Source organism: Bos grunniens, chromosome 15, assembly GCF_055505025.1.
Source record: "Bos grunniens cultivar Pamir isolate PY7600 chromosome 15, Bosgru_T2T1.0, whole genome shotgun sequence".
NCBI lineage: Eukaryota > Metazoa > Chordata > Mammalia > Artiodactyla > Bovidae > Bos > Bos grunniens.
In genome coordinates, this window is record NC_141179.1 from 47,153,812 (window position 1) to 47,180,071 (window position 26,260).

Genomic DNA, 26,260 nt, shown 5'->3' on the forward strand with positions numbered 1-26,260 from the left:
GCAAAAACCTCACCCTATATTCAAGCTTATATGGTATTTGCAGATGATTCCCAAATATTTATGTCCATCCCAGACCGCTGTTCTAAGCTGCAGACCCACCTAGCCAACAGGCACTTCAAAGTCAGCAGCCCAAATCAAAAGTCATCATCTTCCTAAATCAGCCTTCTGCAAGGTACTCTTCCTCCTTTCGTCCAACGCAGTGAATGTCACCACCAAACCCAGCTGTCCAAGCCAGAAACCTGGGTGCTATCAAGGATTCCAGCGTCTTCTTCATTGCTATTGAAAAAAATCACACTCCCTTCTGCTTTCATCGAAACTGATCTCTCTTCCCAGAAGTTCCTGATTTCTTTATACCACTTGCACAAGTCTCAAGTCCAGAATACCTTTAGACTAACAGCCTACACTCAGTCATAAGGAAAGACAGAGAAGAGGGATCAAAACTCTTCTAGTTCTTATAACACTGTACACCTCCATCTGATGGACTTATTTTCATTTTCTCTCCCAGCTGGCCCCTCAAGACCCTTCCCACCTCCCTGCCCAGTTTCCATCTCGCTTTCCTTTTCTGAGAAGTATATACCCTGAGTGAGAACACCCACCCTAAATCTTTTCGTTCCAGTCCCTTCCATCTGGAGCCTCAACTTTGGGATAAAAGAGGAAGCGAGGAAGGGAGAAGTAGGCGACGAAAAAGGGGAAAGGAATAAAGAACATGGGATAAACAGAAGTGATCGGAGAGAATGGAGAGATTCACTAGGAAGAAGAGGATGGGGAAAGAGAGATGACAGAGGAAATTGGGAGGTAAGGGGATGTGGGGATGAAACACGGAGAAAGGGAGAAGGAGAAGCGGTTGGGGGAAAAGGTGGGGAGACAGGAAAGAAGGGCAGGCAAAGGACATGGGGAGAACTGGTGCGGAGAAGAGGTGAGGCGAGAGGATCCAGGAGAAGGGATGGAGGATAAGGGTCTGGAGAGGAAAGAACGGAGAGATGGAACGAGAAGAAGACGATGGGAAGAAGGAAGAGGGGAACGGGGAGAAAAGGGTTCGCAGGGGAGGAGAATAGAACAGTGAGGGAGAAGAGGGGACGGTGGCGGAATAGGGGGCGGGAAAGAAGATGGAAGAGCAGGACGAGAAGGAGACTGGGACTCAGAGAGGGGATGCGGAGAACGGGACGGGGAAGGGGGACCGGGCGGTTGGACCGGGAGAAGGGAAGGGAGCGGGGACGAGGGGCGGCGCTGGGGCCGGATCCGGCCGGGGATGGGGCCGGGAAGTCGAGGGGCGGAGGGAGGACGGGCTGGGGGGGCAGCGGCGCGGAGAGCGGGTGGGGGCGGAGGCGGGGGCTCGCGGGCGGAGGGGCGGGGGTTCGGGTTACCGCGCGGAGGGCGGGGGAGGGGAGGGGAGGGGAGGGGGCGCGGGGCCGCGGCGGCGAATCTCGCATCCTCCGCGGGGCGGCTGTGGAGGAGGCGGCGCCCCGGCGGCGGCGGCGGACGGACCGATCGACGGGCGGGGGCGCGCGGACCGACGGCCGGTCGCCGGGAGCTGCTCGCGGACTGAGAGACAGCGGCGGCGGAAGATGCGCAGCCCCAGGCCCCGCACGGGCGGGCGCTGCCCGGGGGGCTGACCGCGCCGGACGGCGCCCCAGGACCGGGCGAGGGAGCCCGCGCGGCGCGGAGGTTAGTGCCCGCGGCTGCCCGGCCCGTCCGGCCGCGCCCGCCGGCCCGCCGGCCTCTCCCGGGCGGCGGTGGCGGCGACCGAGCCGGGGGCTTTGTTCTGAGCCGGAGACAATGGGGGAGGGGGGGCCTGGGCCTGCGGGATGAGGGCTAGCGTGAACGTGAACGTGGGGGCAGGGCTGGGGGTCTTTGTGCTGCGTGTGTCATCGCGTCGGGTGTGTGGCGGCGTGAGTGTGCCGGGGGTGTGGGCAGGGTGTGTGTGTGTTCCTCCGAGTGTGAGTGTGAGCGCGAGTGCATCGCCTAGTGTGAGTCAGTGCGTGTCACTGGGAAGTTGTGTGTCTGCGTGTATGTGTCTGGCCGTGTGTACGTGCGTGTCACTATGATGGGGTGTGGGTCAGAGTGAGTGTGTGTCTGGTGAACGAGTCCTTGTGAGGGAGTGTGGGTGTGTGTGTGTGTGTGTGGGTGTGTGTGTGTGTGTGTGTTGCCCGCCTCTGTGGGAGCCATGTGTCAGAATGTGGAGGATGGGTGTGTGACAGACAAACTGAGACAAAGAAACTGAGGAGGGAGAAGTAAAGAGAAACAGGGAAGAGACAGGCCAAGCCCAAGCTGGAAGCCTGTCACCCAGACTGTTGAGTTTGGGTCCAGGATGCCTAGATCAGAATCCCACACAGGGGACAGAGGGAGGTCACCACCAGCCTCAGCCCACGTGGAGGGGGTGGGGAAGGGGAGGTCCAGAAGCACAATGAACTCAGTGTGGCGTGGGCTGGGCCCGCAGCCACGGGGTCATAGGCCAGAAAAATATTGTTGCTAATGTCAACTCCTCAAATACCCACAGGGGACACAGTCACAGGCAGCACACATCCACAAGAGATGCCTTCACAGCCATCACATGCCCCTCGGAAGCACTGACAGAGCCAACATACGTTTACAGAAGGTGCTCTGAGAACAGTGCACACCCACAGCAGAAATGGTGCAGCCAACACGGGACTCTGTCAAAGCCAGCACACAGCAAGGGATACACGGTTGCTGCCAGCACCTTTCCTGAGACACTGCCGGAGCAACATGCATCCACTGGGAACCTGTCACAGCCCACCAACATCTAGGTTGTACTTCAGGGCTGTCTGTACATAGCAGGTGTCTCAGAGACCTGACAGTAATGGGATGCTGTGTTGCAGTCACTCTTACCAACACCTTTTTGTACATCCCATAAGAAAAACTTTTAGGTGTCATGCACACACCACAGACTGAGCAGTCCCAACTGCTGAATAAACTCCCATTAACTTATGATGCTCACACCAAGTCTTCTCACCCATAAACCTCCCAGGGTTACCCTCTGGTTCCTTGAAAACTTGGGGACTTAGATCAATCTTTCCCTCACCCCGTACCCTGCCATGGTTCTAAGTGTCCCTCCAAGTGCAGCCTCACAGTTTTGAGTTCTTCAGCTCCTATTGCCATCTCCTCTCCCAGGACCACTCAGTGCAACTGGTCTGTCTCTGAAATTCTGTACCTGCATTCCACTCTGCCCACAGCCTCCTGAGTCCTTTGAGCTCCCTGATGCCCTCACTCCCATTCCACTTACCCTTCAACCTCACAGTGATCCCTTGCCCTTAACCTTTTTGCTTTTTCCTAATCTTCTCTTTCTGGCTTTATACTCTCCTTCCAGTTTATATGTCCAAGACCATCACTTCACCCACTCTTTGACCGCTCTGTTCCTTTGTTATTGTCTTTAGATCACCCGTCCCACAAAGTCTCAACCCAGCTGGAATCATTTCCCAACCACACCAAGTGATGCTTCTATAAATTCATGCTTCTATAAATTGCACCCTCAACTGGGCCCTCCATAAATAAACAAATAGATGAAATATTTTCTAGTTTTTTACATCCCTTCACCTTACATCCCTCATTGTCTTCAGCAGATTAATTAGTCAACCCACTGGATCATTTATTCTGCAAACACCTATTAAGCACCTACTGTGTGCCAAGCAGTGTGATAGATGCTAGCATTACAAGGGTGAACAAAATAGATGTGGTCCTTGCCCTTATGGAGCTTACAGGCCATGGGGTGAGCACGGTGATGTGGCAGCACGTAGCAGGCCAACCTGAGCCCTTGAAGGGGAACTAGACGAGGGTTTGGGAAGGAAGTGGCATTGAAGCTTATGCTTGATAGATAAGTAAGAGGCTACCAAGCAAAGGAGAGGCGGCGATGAGGTGGAGCATGTGGAGAGTATGCCAAACCAATGGAGCAGCACTGGAAAACCCACATTAAGAAAGTATTGTATGTCTGAGGGGAAAAGCAATCCAATGAGCCTGGCACTGATAGCACGACGTGAGGGTGGGTCAGAGAGTCTGGGAGAGGTGAGAAAGGGTTAGTTAGGTTGTGTGCTTCTTCTAGGTCACATGATTGCTTCCTGAACCCAGGGAGAATTGAAAGTCACCGAATCATTTGAAGCTGTGGTGTGATATGATCAGATTTGTCTTACAGAGACCACTCTGACAGCAGTGTGGAGACTAGAGTGAGGCATCTGAAAGGAAGGGGATAGCTGGCTGTTGTAGGAACCCAGGAGGGGATAATGCTGGGCTGAACTGGAAGAATGGCAGTAGAGGTCGAGATAGTAGGTAGCTTCAAGAATGCTTTAAGCAGTGGGGTCAGAAGGACTCAGTGACAGAATGGATACGGGGGCTGAAGGAGAGGGAGGAAGGAAGGAAGAGCAGACACAACAGACAGACCTGGTCTGTCAGCCACCCGGAAAGTTGAGGCCATCCAGTTTGAATTCCCTCAACTGTTGCAGATCCCATCCACTTCAGCCTCAGGGGAGACCTCACTCAACAAAGTAATCTTGAGTCTTATCCATGTGTCTGGTTTCTCCCTGTGCACTCGTTCCTCCTATGAGCACATGAAGAGCCTCCAGGCTCTCCTACTTTCCTGCACTCTGAAATACCTGACTATCTAAGACGCTCTCTCGCTTTGCTTCACTGCCGTGTTTTGTGAAAAGCTCTTCTGCACCAAACTGTTCCCACCTCCTGACTTCCCATTTATTCCTGCCCCATCTATGTAACTGCTCTCCCTAAGATAACATGACTTCTCGTTTGCCAAATTTAGGGGCTTTTTTCAAAAGTCCTCAACTGCTTGACCTCTTGGAAGGGTCCAACATTGTTGACTGTTATTTCCTCTTTGAATCATTCATGTCTTATGCCTTTTGAACCACTATTTTATTCTGTCAACATTCGATGAGCTCTCATGTCCCAACCACACTGCTAGGTGCTGGGAATATGATGATGGAAGACACTGTTCCTACCCTCGGCAAAGGAGACAGGCAAATAAACAGATGATGATACAGTAGGGTGGGATCTGTGCATCCCTCTCTCAAAACACCTCCTGACTGTTCCTTCTCTGTCTACTTTGGGGGCTCCTTTGGGTGGCACCTAGGGCTTCCCAAGTGGCGCTAGTGGTAAAGAATCCGCCTGCCAATGCAGGAGACACAGAAGATACGGGTTTGATCCCTGAGTCAGGAAGATCCCCTGGAGGAGAAAATGGCAAACCACTTCAGTATTATTGCCTGGAAGAACCCATGGACAGAAGAGCCTGGCAGGCGACAGTCCATGAGGTCGCAAAGACTGGACACGACTGAGCGACTGAGCATGCATGCATGCTATGTGTGATTGAGTGACCCCTAAGTGTTACGATTTATTAGAGGTCTGACTTGGACCTTCTTATCTCACTGTATACACCCCTCTGGGTGATCTATCGCATTCATTTCCAGGGCTTTAGTTATCATCTGAGTAAGCTGATGACTCCCAAATAACTCTTTCTTCCAGATCTCTCTTCAGACGCCCAGACCTGCAGACTTGCTTCCTTTTGGATTTTTACTACTGAGCCCATACTATAGAGTCCCCTAACATGTCCCAGACCTGAGCTCATCTTTCCTTCCTCCCCAAAACCACCGTCTCCACTCAGTCAACAAGCTACAAAGCCAGAAATTAACTGTAGCCACTCTCTTCTCTACATGTCCTATAACCTAGAACCTCTTAGTTCTCCTTCCTTCCCAGCTTTCTCTGATGTGCCATCCCCTTTTATCCATGGGCTCAGCTACTGCCTCCATCTCACCGTATTTTCACTTGAACTACAGCAGGAGCCTCCTAACTTGTCTCCCTAGACAAGTCTACTTCTAGTCTACTCTTCCCTCTTCCAATCCAATCTTTTCCGTAAAATGCAAATCCAGCCATAGCATTCCCTGCTTGCGTTCTTTAGTATCCTTACACTATCTTGGGTGAGACTTCTACATTAATGAGGCTTCAGAGATCTGTCACGATCAGACTTCCCCCAGCCTCCCCAGCCTCATAGCCTGTCCTGTTTCCATAGCTCCCTCACATTGCAAGTCCCAGCCATGCTGAATTCCTTGTCGTTCTCCAAAGACGCTGCATTCTTCCATGCTTCTGGCCCTTTAGACATACTGCTCTCTGCCTGAAAAGCCCTTTACTCCCTTTGTCTCCTGGCTGACCCCGTCCCATCCTCAGCTCTCTTCTCAAGCTCTCCCTCTCCTGACCACCAGACCAGCTTGGAATCCTCTTGTCTCACTGTTGTCATTGCCTCTTTGCTTTTTCTCTCTCTGCCTGGGCTGGGGCGTCCTTAATGGCAAGGTTACATGTTATTCATCTTCACATCCCCCAGGTTCCTCTATAGACGCTTGGCAATGAACAAATGAATGAATGAGGCACCTCACAGCTCCTCCCTCACTCTCATTCACTCTTCAGAAGACTGACTCCTGGTCTCAGCTGCCCACACAATAGAGTCATTTCCACACATGCCCACTTACCCAGTAGAGACGTTTCCAGTCCCCTCCCCCACAAGTTGTCCTTCCTCCCCCTACGCTCTCCTCTTCTTTCTCTTTCACCTGGGCTTCTCTTTTCCTGGATCCTCTTCCTCTCCCCCAGTCTGTACTTTATTTCTCTTTGATTCAGCTGCCAAATATCTAATAAACACCAGAAATTTGCAGATCCAAATCTGTTGGACCATGTGGTTGTTGGGGTTCTTGGAGGGAGTGGAAGCTGAGGAAGCTGTGACATGCTATCAGGCCACGGAACCTCGGTTCTGCTCCATCTGTTCTACTCCACCAGGCCCCCTTCCTAGGAGGTGTCACAGGCTGCCCCTTCTGCTAACAGCCCCCTCACACATACCACGCTGTGCCCTCCTGTTCCTGGCACCCAGACCCTTCCCGTATCAGGTTCCCAGATACTTGTGCCCTCTTCCTCTTTTTTTCTGTCAGTAGTAACAGAAGTAAGATCAGACTTTCTGATGCCCTGGCACCTGCAAGCAAAAGCCCCTCTGATGGGTTCAAGCTATTGGATCCCATCACCTTCCTGGGTTCCTGCTGCCTGCCCCTGCCTTCAGCTCTGGTGTCTGTGTTTCCAGGTAATCCTCTTCCTTCTGGACATTTAAGCCTCTGCCACTTAGGAGGGGTTTCTCAGTTCCTCTGTCCCCTGTTGAGAGGGCATCTCTTCCTGGCAGTCCACCTAGAACCCCCAAGCCTGTTGTTTATGTTTTTGTGTCTAAGTTGCTCAATGGAGGGAGCTATTTCTTCTCAGAGCCTGGAACACACTCTCATATTCTTGGTGAGGAAGGAGGAAAGGAAGGAGGAAAGGAGGGCTATGCTTCACACTTTCCAGTCACACCATTTGTCACCTGGATCACCTTAGCTTCTCTGAGCTTCCCTTTCCTCAGTTGAATATGGAGGTAACAGTAGAGTTGTTTTGAGGATTGAGAAAGAAAACGGCTATTAAATGTTCAACTCTTAATTTAGTTTGTTTTACTTCCACAATCTCAGTCCCTCCACTACTCTTCTTCTTCTCAACGTCTCATTCCCCCAAACTCGTTCTTCCCTCTACATCTCCAACTTCTCTGCCTTCTCACCAGCCTCCTGTGTAGCCTGGACTCTCCTTGTGAGAGTTAGACCTTAAGACCAGGCTCTTGCTGCTCATCCCGCTACCCCTAGCTCCCTCACCCTGCCCTGCCCATCCCTGCCCAAGCTTCCCAACCTGTGAACACCATGAAGGCAGGGATGTGGTCTGTCCAGGTACTGCTATGTCTCTACTGCTTAGTATGGTGTTTGGCACATTGTAGGTCTTCAATAGATACTAATTGAATAAATGTATCAATGAATGCCCTGGACCCATCCCTCCTATTTTTCCCTCTGTCTTCTAGAAACCTCCAAGCCTCCTCTGGTCATTTCCCCTCTCACCACCTGACCTCACGCCCACCTGACCCTCAGCCTAGACTCGTAACTGCCGTGTCACTGATCACCTCTGATCCACCTTGTGTGCGCGATGGAATTACTCTCCTACCCAGAGTTCTCCTCAGGCACCTTCCCTGTTTGGTTGCCTGGCCACTTCCATGACCCTTTATCAGGCTGCTCCAGGTGCTCCAGCAGAGAAGCAATGTTGTAGATGAGAAAGCACTAACTTTGGAGTCTGTCGGAGCTGAGTTCCAGATAATCCTCTGCTACCTGCTCTGAGTTTTTGTCTCCTCACCTGTAGAATAACACTTACCCCAGGGTTATTGTGAATGTCTGGCACGCAGTAGCAGCCAACATTCATTGAGCCTTCACTGTGTGCAGGCCACCATGCTAAGTTTTTCGTGCCATTCTTTCATTTAACTCCCCTATCAACTATATAAAGCAGGCACTTTGATCCCCGTTTTACAAAAGAGAAAACTCAGGCCTAGAAAGATTAAACAATTTTCCCAGGATTACACCATAAGCTGCAGCATCTGAATTTGACTCAGCAGAGCCCATCTTCCTAACCACTGTAGTAATAGTTCATGCTTGTGCACCTATAAAATGCCTACTCTATGCCACACACTATTCTAACTGCAAGTACACTGTAGTGTTATTATTGTTCCTATTTTATAAAGGAGCAAATGGAAGCACTGAACATTTAAATGGTTCACTAAAGGTTACATAACTAGCAAGTGAGAAGCTGGAGAGAAATCCCAGAGTTGGTTTGGCCCAAGTCCAGACTTTGGCACTGTCCCGTCCTTCCTCACCGTGACACATTGCCTCTCTTTTCGAGGTGTGCAGTAAGCACATGTTGAAGGATGAATCTATGCTGACATCTTGTCTATGGCTAGTTTATTCATTCCCTGTCGTTTCCCATTGCAGGAGGCTTGCTCCCTTAGGAGTCTCCTGAAATGATTCTCCCCAAGATCACTATGACCTTATTACTGCTAAAACCAATGGGCATTTCTCAGTCTTCATCTTACTTGGCCTCTCAGCAGCATTGGACTCTACTGACTCCTCCATCCTTGTTGAAATGCTGTCTTCTTAACTTCTGAGATATGGCCTCCTCTTTGTTCTCCAAGAAGAATCAAGCTCTCCTTGGCTGCCCCTTGAATCTACTCTTCCCCAGCGTTCTGTCCTAGTCTCTTTTTTCTCTCCACACATCCTAGCTGATGGGTCTCCGCACCCATGGCTCTCAGTTACTCCTTGGTTGGTCCAAATCCATATCTCCAAACAGACCTCTCTCCTCAGCTCCAGACCTGCAAATCTAACTGTGTGAGGGACATCCCCATGAGAAGACCCCAACAGGCACCCCCAAAATGGCTCTCCTCTGTGGTATCCTAATAGCCCCACATTGGTCATCAGACCAGCACTAACTGGAGTCAGTCTAGAGCTCTTTTATTCCCTCACCCTTCCTGAAGGGTCGGTGGCCAAGTCTTGTCAACCTCACCTCCTCACATTTTTCTTCTGTGTCTACTCTGTCCCACTGCTACTGGCCTGGGCTGCAAACACCTTATCCTTGGTGCCCCTCCTCCCATGGGTTCTCTTCTCCAGGTCTCCACTGTCTTGCTAGGTCTCTCCCTTCAGCTCCCCTGTAATTTCTGCCTCGCTCCATCTTTCCCTTCTCCGTGAATCTCAGGCAGTGTGGAGTGCATACTCCTGGGATAAGATCAAGGCTATGTCAAAAGGAGGACAAAAATAATCACTTTTTAGGTTTTGGTAAGTAAGTCTAGATGATCAAACTTTAAAGATAACCACAAGAAATAGAGAAATAAAATGGATAACTTTTAAGTCAGTGAAGTGATAAAGACATACTAGAAATGTTAAGAACCTAATTCTGAAGAGTAACTTTTCAGGGGGAAGGAGAAGCCATGCAACTGGAGTGGGTACAATCCGCAACTAGATTAGTAATCGTTAAATAAATAAATGTTTTATTAAAAAAAAAAAGAAAAGGGTATGTTAACTCAGGACAGTTGTTTCACTCCCAGCCCGTTTCCTCACTGAAAGGTGGGACGCCTCCCTGACCCGGGCTGTTAGGATGATTAAGATGATTAAATAAGGCACCGTCTATGAATTGCCAACACACTAACAGCTCAGAAAAGAAATTTTCCTTCTGCCTTCTCTGCTCACATCCGTCCCGGCCTCTCCCTGAGGTGCCTAATGGGAACCAATCCTCAGGAGGGACAGAGCCAGGCCCAGGCACTGCCCAGCTGCCCATCCATGAGGTTGTCCAGGGGACATCCAGGGGAGCCAACTTGTCAGCCTTCTCCTCTTCCTCCTGTCTTCACTCCTCCTCTCCTCTTTTCTGCTCCCCACACCCGCTCCCCAGCCCTAACTCCTTCCTTTATTTATGCCCCCCCTCACTCCAGCCCAGCTGTTCCCGTCTCTGACTTGCCTCCCCTTTCTGTGTGAACTCCTCACTCTTTCCTTTGCCGACACACACTCACACTCCCCCAGTCTTGCTCTCAGTCATCCCCTGTGAGAACTCTCACCTCTCTTCCTTTCTCCTTTATGCCTGGCCCTGTACCTCCACCTCCCTTTGCCCAAGGCTACCCTCTTCTTCCTCCCCTTCAGGGCCAATCTGCCTTTTGCAGCCCCCTCCTCACCCTGTTGTCTTTCTGGTCCCTGCCCCTTCCTGGCCCTGGGACAGGAAGTTGAGGGAGGAGGCCTGCGAGGTGCCAGCTCCCCAAGCCTGCTTCCCCTCTGCACCTCAGGCCACTCCTCTGCTTCCTCCTGGAGCACCCTTCCCTTATGGTCCCCCTGCGACTCCCCCACAGCCCACCTCTTTCCTCTCCCATGTTCCCCCTGCTCCCAGGTCCTGTAGACACACAGGCTGTGTGTGTGTGTTGGAAGGGCGGGGGGGGTGTGGATTGACATCACATTGCAGGCCCCAATGAACAGTCTCGCCCCTCCCCCTCCTAATGAGAACCAGCTGTGGTTCCAGAGGCCCAGATGTGGGGCTAGAGGGGGAGAGCAGGATGGAGCCAGAGGACAGAGTAACAGGCCCGGGACGGGGCAAGGGCATGTAGCAAGGAGATCTGGGCGGGGGAAGCACTGTGACCAGTCTAGGGGGAGAAAGAAGACAGATCTGGGTAGGAGGCAGGACAGACTGGGAAAACAGACAAGATGGATGGTTTAGACCAGATCTGGGGGAAGGGGTGGGACAGACCTGGAGAGGGAAAGAGACAGAAACAGGGAGGAGGAGCAAGTCTTGGGGAAGAAGCAGTGAGAAACCCTGGACAGATGGGGAGATGGTGCTGAGAAGAGAGTTGGAGAGAGGATGAGACAGTCTCGGGAGAGAGTCTGGAGTTCGAGTTTGGAGCTGGAAGCCCTGGAGCAGGAAGTGATGAGGCACAGTCCAGACAGGCCTCAGGGACCTCAAGGTCACAGCTGCAGCCGCAGAGCTGACCACGAGTGCCCCGGCAGCGTGTGTGAGAGCGTGCCGGCGTGTGGGTGAGTCTGCCAGTGAGAGTCTGCGCACGGGTGAATGTGGTCTGTCTGTGTCCATGAGAGGAAGGGTGTGTGTGAGTGTGTGTGTGTGTGTGTGTGTACGTGTGTGCGTGCTTGTCTACGTGAGGCCTATGGGAAAGTGTCTTTCTGTGTGTATGTGTCTGTGTGGACAAAGGCATGCCTGTGTGTGTCTGTACGTGTGCCTGCATGTGTGGATAATGGAGGAAGGTTCCAGGTGAATGAACGCGTGTGTGTGAGTGATAACCTGCTTCTCTGTATGTGTGAGGAAGGGTATCTCTGTATATGTAAGAGTAGCCTCTGTCTGTGTGAGTGTGTGTATGGAGTGTGCCAGTCTGCCCGTACTCGAGTCTGTGCATCTGTGTGCCTGGCTCTGTGTGGGCCTGTGACTTCATGAGGAGGCACCTTTGTGCGTCCACTGTGAGGGTGTATGCAGGAGTTTGCATTGGACAGGGACCCAGGATGGCACCAGGAGGGCACCAAGGTCTGCACAACTTGGGAGAAGGGGCGTCTGCCTGGGCCTGGATGCCTCCTCAAGGCTGATCACTCACCTGAGAGCTACTTCACACCATTCATGCATCTTTTCATTCAGAAAACGTGCTGATCATGTGCCATGCCCTGTGCTACACAAAACGGTGATTAAGATACAGTCCTGGCCCTCGAACAGCTGACATTCTGTCTCTGGGTGCAGAGAACCCTAATATAGAATGTAAGAAGTACATTGACCTCACTGTCCATTATCTTCTCTGCCCACCCTGCTTTCTCTGCACTGACTGATTAAATGAACAGGACCCGTTCCTAACCCTTGACCCTTACCCCAGTCTCGAGGCCTAGATCCCCGACCCTGGCCATTGCACCACCTCTGTACACGGAGCCTCTCCCCTCTCTGGTCAGGCCTGTGTTCACTCTGCCCTTCTTGTTCTCAATTCCTCTGATCTGTTATTCCATGTGGCAGCTCCTTAGGCTTTGCAGACTTGACCTCTGGGAAGAGGGGTCTTAGTGAACCCTCCAACTCTGAAGCCAGGATGAGGCTTCATCCCTCATCAGGGATGGTGCTGGGAACCCAGGTGAGAGCACCTACAAAGTGCCCAACTCTGGGCTCCCATTTCCATCACCTGTGATTTTCACAAAACCACAGATAGTAGGCATTACCATGGCCGTTATATGGATTAGGAAAATAGCATTCAGACTGGACTCAAACTTCAGGGTCCCAGCTCTTTTCATTGCCTCACACAGGTGGGAGAGATGGGGTTGGAAGTATAAGTAGAGGGTCAGAAATTCTTATCCCTGGGGAGGACAGGAAGTCGTAGAGCAGAGCAAATCTCGAAAGACCAAAGGACACACTTCAGTAGCCACTTCTGTGGCCACACTTCTGACCATGGTGCCTCGGGGCACAGGCTCACGTGCATCTGTGTGTGACCGAGTTGGCATGTCCAGGGACATTTCCCCTTCTGTCAGTAGGTGAAGGTGGTGGTGTGCAGTTATGAGATTCTGGCCATGCATTCTGCACTGATTGCCTGCTCTCACGATACCTCTACCAAGTGCTGGAGAACCTGAGACTAAGACCCTCAAGCTGCTGCCCTTAGGGATCTCCTGATTGAGTGTGGCAGGAGAGGAGAATCGGGCAGACACATGAGCAAAACAGGGCTGCTATGCAGTCTGTTGTCAGTGTGCATCCAAAGCAGTGAGAGCCCAGTAGGCTACACAGTAGGCACTGCAGGGAGGTCAAGGAGATAGCATAGAAACATCCACAGAAGACAGTATCTTGAAGTTCGAACAGGAGACGGCCAGTTGGACAGGACCTTTAAAGGATATCTCAGGACGAGAGCATAGTTCATACAAGGCAAGAAGTTGTGGGGGGAACAGTTGAGGGGTTTAGTGTAGGAACGCAGGCTGCAGTGGGGGAAAGTGAATGTGAGGCACAGTGGAGAGATGGCGGGGCTCAAGTCAGGAAGGTGTATTAAGGGGGATGGGCTTTGTCATGTGAATAGACATTCTATACTTAGTGTCCATGAACCCTTAAAACTGCAGACACAGTTTGGGTGTATGCATCTGCTTTCTTTTTATCCAGAGTGGGCAGCAGTTTTCTGCCATCAGCAGCGGTGAACCAGTGGAAACCTTTTGTCAGGGGTGGTTTGGTGAGAATTGTGAGGATAGCTCCAGTGAGGAGGACGTGGATTAAGGGATCCAATCCAGGAGGCACAGGGAGGATAAAGGACTGTGGAAGGAATCGAAAGGAGGGATGACAGTGCTTGGACCTGGACAGCAGCAGTGTGAAAACAGGAAAGTGCAGGCTTGAGATAGTGACTCATTGAGATAGTCAGGTTTTGACTGAAGAAGAGCAGGGAAAGCAAGGAGAGTTTCTGAGTGGTGATGCTGTTCGCAGGAAAGGGAAGGGAGGAAGAAAATCAGGTTGAGGTGAAGGTTAGGAATACCTTGTAAGGGAGTCCGTTTTCTGGGGGGTTACATGTCTCCAGCACTCTCCAGAGCTGGAGATTGCAAAGTCATCAGCAAATAGACATAAAATGATCAATACTAAAGCTGAAGTTCCAATACTTTGACCATTTGATGCAAAGAGCCAACTCATTGGAAAAGACCCTGATGCTGGGAAAGATTGAGGGCAGGAGGATAAGATGGTTAGATAGTATCACCAACTGAATGAACATGAGTTTGAGCAAACTCCAGGAGATAGTGAAGGACAAGGAAGCCTGGAGTGCTGCAGTCCATGGGGTCACAATGAGTCAGACACAACTGAGCAACTGAACAACAAAGAAAATAAAATGACTGATAACATTTTTAATTGAAGGCGTGGGAGGGGATAAGATCACCGAGGCAGTGTGAAAAGTGGGAAGACGTGCGGCCCTGGACTGAGTCCTGAGGGGCACCAGTTTTTAAGGGCAGAGGAAGAACTTGCCCAGGAGACTGAAGAGTGGACATAGAAGCACAGTGGAAGCAAGAGGCGGGGTGTCACCATGTGAAGCCAAGAGGGCTAGGCTTCAAGAAGCCAGTGATCAGTGATTCAGTATTCCAGAATGATGCAACAAGATGAAAAAGTGTCCATTGGATGCAGAGTGTAGTGATGGTTGGAAACTTAGTGAAAGCAGTGTCACGGGAGAGGAAGCCTCTCTGCATAGACGGAGGAGGGTGTGAGAAGTGAGAAACTGGCAGAAGTGAGCAAACCTTTCTCCACTGATTCTGCCCTCACTCAGTCTAGTACTAAAGGCCTTCCTGGGACTTTAGGCCTCCTTCTCCTTGAATATCAGCAGTATTGGAAATGCTGTCTCCCTTAGCATTGTTGGCACCACCCTTCCCTGGATTTCTTTCTCTCTCTTTGGCCAGTTAAGGATGCCTCTGTTCAGCTAATGGTTCGGGCCAGAAATTTGCCCATCATCCTTGACTCTTCCCACTCCTCATCCTCTGCCTTCAAGCCATCGTCAAGCCCTGGCCATTCTACCTGCTAAACCTCCCGCAGAGCTATCCACTTCTCCCCATGTTCATTGCTGACACTCATCCAAGACTCTATCAGAGCCACACCCTGGCCTGGTGTGTCGTGAGGGCTGTCCTAAGATAACTTCCCCATCTGTGTGATCCTGTGTTTACAAAGGGGCAGCAGCGGTGATTTTCACAAGATGTAAGTCATATTGCAGTACCCTCTCTTAGAATGCTTTCATGGCTTCCATTTGTCCTCAGCATAAAGTTCAAATCATCAGTATGGCCTCTGACCCCCTGCCCCATTTCATCCCTTCTGCCTCGGCACTCTATACCTCACACACAGGCCCTACACACCCCCAGACACTCTCAGCCCTTTCTTGACAGTAGACTCTAAGCCTCTCTTTCTGTTCCTTCTTCTGAGTCTTCTCTCATTCTCTGTTCCCCTTCTCTGCCCACCATTGTCTAGCTAACACCTACGTTAAGTAGATCCTGACTTGGATGCTGTTTCCTCGGAGAAGCGCTCGCTGACTCCTTACTGTGATCAGCCCCTCCGTGCTCTCATAGCTCCCTGCACCTCTCCCTCGAGGCCCACATCACACTGCTAATTACTTGTCCAGTTCCTGGACTGTTTTCTTTATTCACTGGTATGTCTTCAGTTTCTCCACAAAGCAGGTACTCAATCTCTTGTTGAATAGAGTAGAGAGGGAAGTGGAGCCAAAGGGGTGTGTGTGTGTGTGTGTGTGTGTGTGTGTGTATGGGAGAGAGGGAAAAGGAGACAGAGAGGAAGGGAGAGAGAGATTTAAGCATATTTAAATGTTACTAGAAGACTGGCAGAGAGGAAAATGTTGAGGTTCAGATGACATTGCCAAGCACATGGTTATTGAGGTATTAGTCCTGAATAAGAAGAAAAATGAGAAAGAACTGGCCACATGTTTAAGTCTAGAGATGGAAAGAAGGGAATCTGAAGGCATTCAGACCTGAACAATAGGAATAAAACAATCTGCTGGGAGATGGTGGGGGGCAGGAATCAGGATGGATAGGACCTGTCAGTTAAAGGCTGCGGTGAATCCTGAGGAGCTTCCTGGGCCCAAGATGGTTTGAGGCAGCATGAGGGCCCTGTGGGGAGCTGAACACACTTCAGTCCTGGTGTGGCCTGGACCCCAGCCTCCCTGGAATGTTGATTCCTCCCCCATCATGACTGTTTTCCTTCTAATTTTCTCCCAGGTCAAAGAGAGTGAGCTGGAGCCAGGGTCCAAGTTGGACCTGATCCAAAACCTGAGATCAAGCTGCTCCTGGAGCCTGGCCTGGAGCTGGATCCCAAGGCACAGCTGGACTGGCCCTGCCATGCAGAAGGAGTGGGCCACTGCACCTTCGTGCCCGGGCATGCAGATCCCCAGGCCTCTCCCCCTGCTGTCATTGCTGATGCTGCTGCTCCTGGGGGCGGGGGCTCCAGGTGCCTGGGGTCAGGCTGGGAGCTTGGACCTGCAGATTGATGAGGAGCAGCCAGCGGGCACACTGATCGGGGACATCAGTGCAGGGCTTCCAGCGGGCACAGCAGCACCTCCCATGTACTTCATCTCTGCCCAGGAGGGCAGCGGGGTGGGCACGGACCTGGCCATCGATGAACACAGTGGGGTGGTCCGTACAGCCCGTGTCTTGGACCGAGAGCGGCGGGATCGCTACCGCTTCACTGCAGTCACTCCCGACGGTGCCACTGTGGAAGTTACCGTGCGAGTGGCTGACATCAATGACCATGCTCCGGCTTTCCCACAGGCTCGGGCTGTCCTGCAGATACCTGAGCATACAGCACTTGGTACCCGCTACCCACTGGAGCCTGCTCGTGATGCCGACGCTGGCCGCCTGGGAACGCAGGGCTATGCCCTGTCTGGTGATGGGGCTGGAGAGACCTTCCGGCTGGAGACACGCCCTGGTCCAGATGGGGCCCCAGTGCCTGAGCTGGTAGTTACCGGAGAGCTGGACCGAGAGAACCGCTCACACTACATGCTGCAACTGGAGGCCTATGACGGTGGTTCACCCCCTCGGAGGGCCCAGGCCCTGCTGGACGTGACACTGCTAGACATCAATGACCATGCCCCAGCTTTCAATCAGAGCCGCTACCACGCTGCTGTGTCCGAGAGCCTGTCCCCCGGCAGTCCTGTCTTGCAGGTGTATGCCTCTGATGCCGATGCAGGTGCCAATGGGGCTGTAACTTATGAGATCAACCGGAGGCAGAGCGAGGGTGATGGACCCTTCTCCATTGATGCACACACGGGGCTGCTGCGGCTGGAGCGGCCGCTGGACTTTGAGCAACGTCGGGTCCACGAACTGGTGGTGCAGGCTCGGGATGGAGGGGCTCACCCTGAGCTGGGCTCAGCCTTTGTGACCGTGCATGTGCGAGATGCCAATGACAATCAGCCCTCCATGACTGTCATCTTCCTGAGTGCAGATGGCTCCCCCCGTGTATCTGAGGCTGCCCCCCCGGGCCAGCTTGTTGCTCGAATCTCTGTGTCAGACCCAGATGACGGTGACTTTGCGCATGTCAACGTGTCCCTGGAGGGTGGAGAGGGCCACTTTGCGCTCAGCACCCAGGACAGCGTCATCTACCTGGTGTGTGTGGCTCGGCGGCTGGATCGGGAGGAGCGCGACGCCTACAACTTGCGAGTTACTGCCACAGACTCAGGCTCACCCCCACTGCGGGCTGAGGCTGCCTTTGTGCTACACGTCACTGATGTCAATGACAATGCGCCTGCCTTTGACCGCCAGCTCTACCGACCCGAGCCTCTGCCTGAGGTTGCCCTGCCTGGCAGCTTCGTGGTGCGGGTGACGGCCCGGGATCCTGACCAGGGCACCAATGGTCAGGTCACCTACAGCCTGGCCCCAGGCGCCCACACCCGCTGGTTCTCCATAGACCCCACCTCAGGCATTGTCACTACAGCTGCTTTGCTGGACTATGAGTTGGAACCTCAGCCACAGCTAATCGTGGTGGCCACGGATGGGGGCTTGCCCCCTCTCTCCTCCTCTGCCACAGTGAGCGTGGTCTTGCAAGATGTGAATGATAACGAGCCGCAGTTCCAGAGGACTTTCTACAACGCCTCGCTGCCTGAGGGCACTCAGCCAGGAACCTGCTTCCTGCAGGTGGGTAAGCCCCCCAACACACAGTGGAGTGGTGCTGTGGACGGGAATGGATCAGAGGGTCGCAGGGGACCTCAGAGCAGGAACCAAGACTTGAAGGTGCTAGCTGTTGATGGTGACATTTGCCAGAGGGTTCAGTCTTATTCAGTGAGCTGCACAGTCTGTGCAGAGGGTGAGGGTTACTGAGAAGATGAGAAAGCAGGGTGCAGGAGCTGGGCCAGGTGATCAAGGGGTTGAGAGAATCAAGATTGGATATAGAGAAATGTGTCTTGTGGTGTGAGGAGGTGAGAGGGGACTCTTTAAAGTTTCAAAGCTGTTCTGCAAGGGCAGAGATGGAGATTCTGCACACCCATGTGGCTCCTGTTCCCCAGGGGAGATGCCAGCATTTACAGAGCCCTCCAATCCTAGATCAGTGCTGGACTGTCCTGGCAGATATATCCATCCATGCTCTTGGAGCTGAGCCCTAATGCGTCTTGGGATCAGGCACAGGGATGAGAGATAACAGGAAGTATTCAGTGAGATCCCAATGTCCAGGAAGACCTCTCAGAGGACGAGGCAGGAGCCCTGGACAGGCTGAGGGAGCCACAGACTTCCTGCAAGTCAGGCCTGGAGGAGATGGGTGGGGAGGCTTGCAACTGGAAAGGCAGGCCAAAGCCAGATTGCAGAAGTCCTTGGACACCAAGCTGTGAGGGGTTAGGACTTTACTTGGAAGGCAGAGAGGGTCGCTGAACTTCTTTGGTCCAGAAAAGGCAGGATCAGATGGTTTTTTCTTCGTTTAAGACTTTATGTTTGGGAGGCAGTTTTTGATTCATAGCACTATTAAGTGGAAGGTGTAGATTTTCCATATGCCCCTTCCCTGACTCACACACTGTCAGCATCCCCCGCCAGAGTGGTACATTTGCCGCAACAGATGAATCTACATAACCATCATTATCACTCAAGTCCATAGCTTACATTAGAGTTCGCTCTTGGTGTTGTACCTTCTATGGGTTTGGATAAAAGTATATTGTATGTGTATAATGGACATATATAATGACATACAGTGTAACACATAGAGAGTAGTTTCACTGCCCTAAAAATCCTGTTCCCCTCATCCTTCCCTCCTCACTACAGATTGTTTTTGTTTGGTTTTTTATTTGTTTGTTTTTGTTGTTGTTGGGCTTTATTTGGCTGTGCCACGTGGCATGTGGGCTCTTAGTTCCCCAACCAGGGATTGAACCCATGGCCCGTGCAGTGGAAGCATGGAGTCTTAACCACTGACCCACCAGGAAAATCCCATGTTTTATGTTTGTTTGTTTGTTTGTTTGTTTGGAAGCTAACTTGCTTTAAGGGTGAAAATAGATTAGATCAATGGTAAGAAATACATTGAAAACTTAACTTAGCACTGTAGGCCTGGCACTGTGCTGGGTCCTGAGAACAAGGAAAGGAGACAGTCTTGTTCCCAGGCAGGTCACAGTCTAGGCAAGGAGATACACCAGTAGCTAGTGATACATCATGTGGCATATGAAGCGCTATGGAAGCCTAGAGGCAGACCTTTGCAGAAGCGGTGATACTTTGCCAAGGGGATAATATGGGGTGTATGGACAGGAACTCCAAGCTCACAGAAAAAGCTGCAGGACACCATGATATGTGTTTATGGGCAGCATTGTTCAGGTTGGCCTCAACTGTGCTGATGAGAGAGTTATGGGGAGACAAGAGAGTAGACAGGGACCAGATCATCAGCTTTGACTTTATTTTAAAAATCACAGGGAACCAATGGGAGGTTCTAGGCAAATCTGATATGTCTTCTGGAAAGATTGCTTTGGCTCTCCCACAGAATTATGGATGCAGGAGAGGAGACTGGAGGCAGGGAGGTCTCTTAGGAGGAAATGTTTATGTCTCAGAAGACCCCTGATCATCTTCTAGAAGCTGCTGTTTGCCTAGACTTTCAGGCCAGTGCCTGGACCTGGCTGACCTCCCATTTGGCCAGACTCTGGGTGCTTGCCTGCCTACTGCTGTCCAGCTTCCACCCACTCTCCCATGTGTTTACTCTCCCTCTTGGCCCAAGACCAGTGGGCTGTGGCTTCTAACTTCCCTCCTCACTAGTGCCTGAAGCAAGAGGGCATCTCTCCAGGTGGTTTCCTGGAGTTTTTACTAGTGGTAATCATAGGGAAGCAGGGGTGAAATTGACCACTGGGTGTTCATAACCTTTACAAGAAGTCTTAATATTTGATTCATTCAATATTCATTTGAATATCTGTCAGTAGGGACACAGAATACAGTAATGATTGAGTAACTGCTACCTAATTCATAGAATTTACAGTTTAGAGGGGAGATTCATATGCAAAGAAACAGTTCTACTGCAATAAAAGAAACTTCCATATGGAGATATATATGAGTTACAGATGGGCAGTTTGAATGTTTTCCCAAAGGAAAGGACCTTTGAGCTGAGACAAAGGATAAGCAGGAGCTGACGAGGGAACCAGATAAGGGAAGGGTTCCATACAGAGGTGACATGCAGAGAGAAGAGCAAGAGCCTGACCTGTCTGACTTGTTCAAGGACCTACAAGTGGCTCAGTGTCTCTGGAGTTTAAGGTGTGAGATGGAAGAGTGAGATGAGACTGCAGGAGGCCAGACAGTGAGGAATGAAGCCAAGCCAAGGAGTGTGAGCATTTTTATTTAGAAGACATTGAAGCTTTTTGAGTAGAGGAATAATTTGATCATATTTGTTCTCTCAAAAGATGCTTTTGTTAGTGCAGAGCAGTGGTTCACAACAGCTGGTGATTCTGCCCTCTGGAGGGGACATTTGTCAACATGTAAAGACATTTTTGGTTGTCACAACTGGTAGGATTGATCAGTACCTAATGGATTGCATGCGTGCGAGCTCAGTTGCTCAGTTGTGTCTGACACTTTGCGACCCTTTGGACTGCAGCCTGCCAGGCTCCTCTGTCCATGGGATTTTCTAGGCAAGATTACTGGAGTGGGTGGCATTTCCTCCTCCAGGGGATCTTCCTGACTCAGGGATCGAAGCCACGTTTCCTGCATCTCCTGCATTAACAGGCAGATTCTTTACCACCAACTGGGAAGCCCATTTAGTAGATAGAGATGCTGCCAAGCATTCTAAAATGCACGTGACAGCACCACAACAAAGAAATGTTTGGTCCAAAATGTCAGTCATGCGGAGGTTGAGAAGTCCTGGTGTAGAGGACAGGACTGGAGGGTTAGACACCTATCAAAAGGGAACTATAGTAGCCCAGGGGAGAGACGACTCAGGCCTGAGTCAGAACAGCGATAACGGTAATGGAGAGGAATAGACAAATAAGAAGGACAATGAAGATTTACTTGGTCCCCAGTTGATTGATATGTCGGCAGAGGAAAAGGGAAGAACAGATTTCTGGCTCGAGCAGCTGCGTAGATGGAAGAATCATTAGAGAGAGGTTGGAATGATCATGAGTTTAGTTTAGGACAGGTTGGATTTAAGGTGCCTGTGGGACATCCAAGTGGAGATGTTGAGCAGGCATCTGGATGTACAAGTTGGGAGCACAGAGCAGTGGTCTGGGTCAAAGTACAGATCATCATCAGAGCCACAGCAGTGGAAGAGAAGGCACTCAGAGAATGTGTAGAAGAAGATGCCAAGGAAAGGTTCCAGGGAACAACAGTGTATAACAGACAGAGTAAGGGGAGGTGGAGGAAGGCTGGACAGTGGGGAAGCAGTGGCAGGAGAAGCAGGAGACACTCCTGGGAAGGAAGTCAGCATGGAGCAAATGCAGTAAGTTTGTGGTCTAGTAGGAATTTTAGATAGTTCACACATGAAGGTCTTTATTTCCTCCTTGCATTAATGAATTTGATGAGAGCTGGAGGCTGGGGGAGGGTGGGGAAACAAGAGGAGAGAGGTGAGGTTAGTTACAGCTTTCAGGCAGAGCTGGAGAGGGAGCTGACCAAGGTTGGACTGTGAAGAGGGGCTGAGAGCCTGCTAACAATGGAGGCTGTGCCTTTGCAGTGAAACCTCTGAGCAGAGGCTGCACAGGCCAGAAAACTCACTTCTGCCTTGGTCATTTCCAGTCACTGACCCCTGTGCCTTTTGGGGTCACTTCCTGACAACCTCCTTGACCACTATTTACTGCTTTCTTCCTGCAGCAAGTCAGAGGGCAGAGGTCTTTAACAGCTTCTGGAGATGGTGCCGCAGCTGTGCTGCTGCCCACCAGATGGATGTGGGGGGAAGTTTGTCTCCTGGGATATCCGGGCCCATGGCCACAGTAAAGAGTTGGAGCAGGAGCTGTTTCCAGGGCTCAGCATGGCAAGGTCTTAGTGTCTCTCAGGAGAGTAAACAATGGCACAAATCACTTCTGTCAAGGGCCTGGGCAACAATCAGAAGTCCTTGGCTCGGCTTCTCTCTGAGCAACATTTTCTGGCTGAGAAAGGGGAACTCTCCAGCTTCCTTTCCACAGCATATCATGACCCTGAGGCCCTCATAGCCACAAAGAGTACTTTGTCACAGCTACAGCAGTCTGCACCAGCTAACCCACTGTTGAGGGCCTAATGTGCACCCAATTTATAAAACTTGCTTTGAAAGAAGTTTTTGTTGTAAGGCAGGGCAATCCAAATGTCTGTTTACTCAATGAACAAATTTACATAGAGTACCTACTGTGCGCCTGGCCCTGTCTTAAGCTCTGAAGCTTTTGGAATGGGGTTTCCCGCTGATCTGACTCTGAAATGTTCAGAGGCTCCTGACTTTGGTGTCCAATCATAAACCCTACCTGAGCCAATCTGGGAGATGTCTGAGAAGTCACCAAGAAAGCCTTTCCCTATTTCTTAGTTTGGGAGAACCCCTGGAACTTAATGACCTGAATATTGTCCTATAGACCTGCAGTTCTCTGTCTCTCATTTCCAGTGAGATTGGCTCAAGAGATGAAGGGATGTGAAGGATGTATAAGCCACATCCATAAATGCATAGAGCAGACCCTCATCAGCCCAGCGATCAATCAGATCCCACTTAATGACCAAACTCAATAAAGGGCAGGCCTATAACAGCAGTCTGAATAACTCTGTAGGTCAGCCAGTGCTCTGCTTGGAGTGATTCTGAGACTTGGTGATGTTTATTAACTTGTTGTGACCCACCTGGAACTTGATGTCACAGACCTTAGCACTTTCCTTTTAAATATAGTTGGTCCTCATCCATTTGCAGATTCTGTATTTGTGAATTCACCAACTGTCTAAAATTTCTCTGTAACCCTTGAATCCACACTCATGGAGTTTTCACTGTCATTCCCGGACATGTGCAGAAGGATGGAAAATTCAAGTCTCTCGATGAGCACATTCCAGCTGAGGTCGAACAAGGCAATGCCCTGCCTTCGTGTTTCAGCTCTTATGTTGTAAACAAGGGTCCTTTTCGTGGTCTATTTGGTGCCACATTTTTCACATTTTTGTGCTTTCTGTTTGGTGACTTTGTTGTTTAGAATGGTCCCCAACTGTAGTGCTGAAGTGCTGTCTGTGTTCTTAAAAGCAAGAGGGCTGTGCTGTGCCTTATAGAGAAAATACATGTCAGTTTCACTTAGATATGAGTTGTGCCATTAGCCCTGAGTTCAGTGTTAGTCAGCCAACAATATATATTAAATAAGGTGCCTTTAAACAGAAACACACATAAAACAAAGTTATATATCGATCAGTTGACAAGTCAGTTGTGATCAGAGGCTCATAGGAACCTAACACAAGTGGTGAGATCTGAGCTGGGTTTAGAGTTTAGCCCGTAACCTACCAGTCCCTTCTGTGTATCCACCATCCAAAGACTCTGGGCACCAACTGGCCAAGGGTCTGCTCCTTCTAATTGATACTTAACTATGGCTTTTCTGGCCAAAAAGATGGGGCATCACTCACCCCAGCCTCTCCCCAGGTGACAGCCACAGATGCAGACAGTGGCCCATTTGGCCTCCTCTCCTATTCCTTGGGTGCCGGACTTGGGACCTCAGGGTCTCCCCCGTTCCGCATCGATGCCCACAGTGGTGACGTGTGTACGACCCGGACCCTGGACCGCGATCAGGGGCCCTCAAGCTTTGACTTCACAGTGACAGCTGTGGATGGGGTGAGTGGGCAGACTGTGGGCAGGTTGCGGGGAGGGCACTCAGCAGGGCCAATCAAGACCCACCTGACTTAATGGCTGCATGTCTCACTAGGGAGGCCTCAAGTCTATGGTATATGTGAAGGTGTTTGTGTCAGACGAGAATGACAACCCACCTCAGTTTTATCCACGGGAGTATGCTGCCAGTCTGAGCGCCCAGAGTGCACCAGGCACAGCTGTGCTGAGGGTACGTGCCCATGACCCTGATCAGGGACCCCATGGGCGACTCTCCTACCACATCCTGGCTGGCAACAGCCCCCCGCTCTTTGCCTTGGACGAGCACTCAGGTGAGGATCCTCCCATTCCCAGGGCTTGCCTCCCCACCTGCCCTCCACCCCAACCCTTCCAGTGATATTCTGTTTCCTTATGTATCTCCACTTCTGTCCCTCCTCCCAGGACTATTGACGGTAGCCTGGCCCTTGGCCAGACGGGCCAGTTCCATGGTGCAGCTGGAGATCGGGGCTCGGGATGGAGGTGGCCTGCAGGCGGAGCCCAATGCCCGAGTCAACATCAGCATTGTGCCTGGAACTCCTGTACCACCAGTATTTGAGCAGCTTCAGTATGTCTTTTCTGTGCCAGAGGATGTGGCACCAGGCACCAGTGTGGGCGTAGTCCAGGCACACAATCCACCAGGTATCCCTTATCATTATATCCACGTGGTGCCGTACCCAGACACCCCAATGTAAGCCTCAGGTATAACACCACTGACAGTCCCAATACAAAACTCTCTGGTTCTAGTCCGCCACCTCCTTGGGCGTGGTGTAGGCACTCTGCTTCATCCCCAGGTACACGAATATCACCCTAGTGCCACCCAGCTTCTCTGCCAACACCTGCCTCTCCCCTAATACTTTGAGAGGCCCAGATGTGGACACTACCTAGCCCTTTTGGGGATCAGAGTCTGGGCTCCAACTTAGAAGGTGTCCCCATCTCTTTTCTGACTGCTCTCTTTTCCCTAGGTCGCTTGGGACCTGTGACCCTTGCCCTATCGGGGGGCGATCCCCGAGGACTCTTCTCCCTAGATGGGGCCACTGGGCTGTTACAGACACTTCGCCCTCTGGACCGGGAGCTGCTGGGACCAGTGCTGGAGCTGGAGGTGCGGGCAGGCAGCGGAGTGCCACCGGCTTTCGCTGTAGCTCGGGTGCGCGTGCTGCTGGACGATGTGAATGACAACTCCCCTGCCTTCCCTGCGCCTGAAGACACAGTGCTGCTGCCATCGAGCACTGCCCCAGGGACCCTCATCTATACACTGCGGGCTCTGGACCCCGACTCAGGAGTTAACAGTCGAGTCACCTTTACCCTGCTTGCTGGGGGTGGTGGGACCTTCACTGTGGACCCCACCACAGGCCACATACGGCTTATGGGACCTCTGGGGCCTCCGGGGGGGCCAGCCCATGAACTGGAGCTGGAAGCCCGGGATGGAGGCTCCCCACCTCGCACCAGCCACTTTCATCTGCGGGTGGTGGTACAGGACTTGGGGACCCGTGGGCTGGCTCCCCACTTCGACAGCCCTACCTACCGTGTAGACCTGCCCTCAGGCACCACCCCTGGAACTCAAGTCGTACAAGTGCAGGCTCGAGCACCAGATGGGAGCCCTGTCACCTACCACCTTGCAGCAGATGGGCCAGGTAGCCCCTTTGGCCTGGAACCACAGAGTGGATGGCTGTGGGTGCGGGCAGCACTGGACCATGAGGCCCAGGAGTTGTACACACTGAAAGTAATGGCAGTGTCTGGATCCAAAGCTGAGTTGGGGCAGCAGACAGCCACGGCCACCGTGAGGATCAGCATCCTCAACCAGAACGACCACAGTCCCCGCTTGTCTGAGGAGCCCACCTTCCTGGCTGTGGCTGAGAACCAGCCCCCAGGGACAAGCGTGGGTCGGGTCTTTGCCACTGATCGAGATTCAGGAATCAACGGACGTCTGACCTACAGCCTGCGACAGCTGTCAGAAGACAGCAAGGCCTTCCGCATCCACCCCCAGACTGGTGAGCACTGGGACCCAGAATCTGAGATCCCATAGCCTCATCCTCGGAATGGTGAACACCCAGACACGATCCCCAGAGCCTGGTCATGGGGACCAGGACTAAGCTCGGAGTTTTCCCCAGGCATTCCTTTCCACACTCCCCCAACCCTAGCCTCTCACAGACCCCAGGCTCTTCATCTCTGGCTACCCCATACATGCTCTCTGTCTATCCTGCACTTG

General features: G+C 51.7%; 1 protein-coding gene across 1 annotated transcript in view; it reads left to right on the forward strand.

The window, feature by feature from the left end:
- The first annotated feature begins 1,394 nt into the window (after window positions 1-1,394).
- Window positions 1,395-26,260, forward strand: part of DCHS1 (dachsous cadherin-related 1) — a 36,723-nt gene continuing 11,857 nt past the window's right edge. The window contains exons 1-6 of the mRNA XM_086340382.1: window positions 1,395-1,665; window positions 16,059-17,969; window positions 23,836-24,024; window positions 24,116-24,347; window positions 24,457-24,693; window positions 25,017-26,042. Coding sequence (XP_086196508.1) covers window positions 16,179-17,969; window positions 23,836-24,024; window positions 24,116-24,347; window positions 24,457-24,693; window positions 25,017-26,042 — 3,475 coding nt within the window. The 5' untranslated portion in view covers window positions 1,395-1,665; window positions 16,059-16,178. The remainder of the gene's footprint in view (window positions 1,666-16,058; window positions 17,970-23,835; window positions 24,025-24,115; window positions 24,348-24,456; window positions 24,694-25,016; window positions 26,043-26,260) is intronic.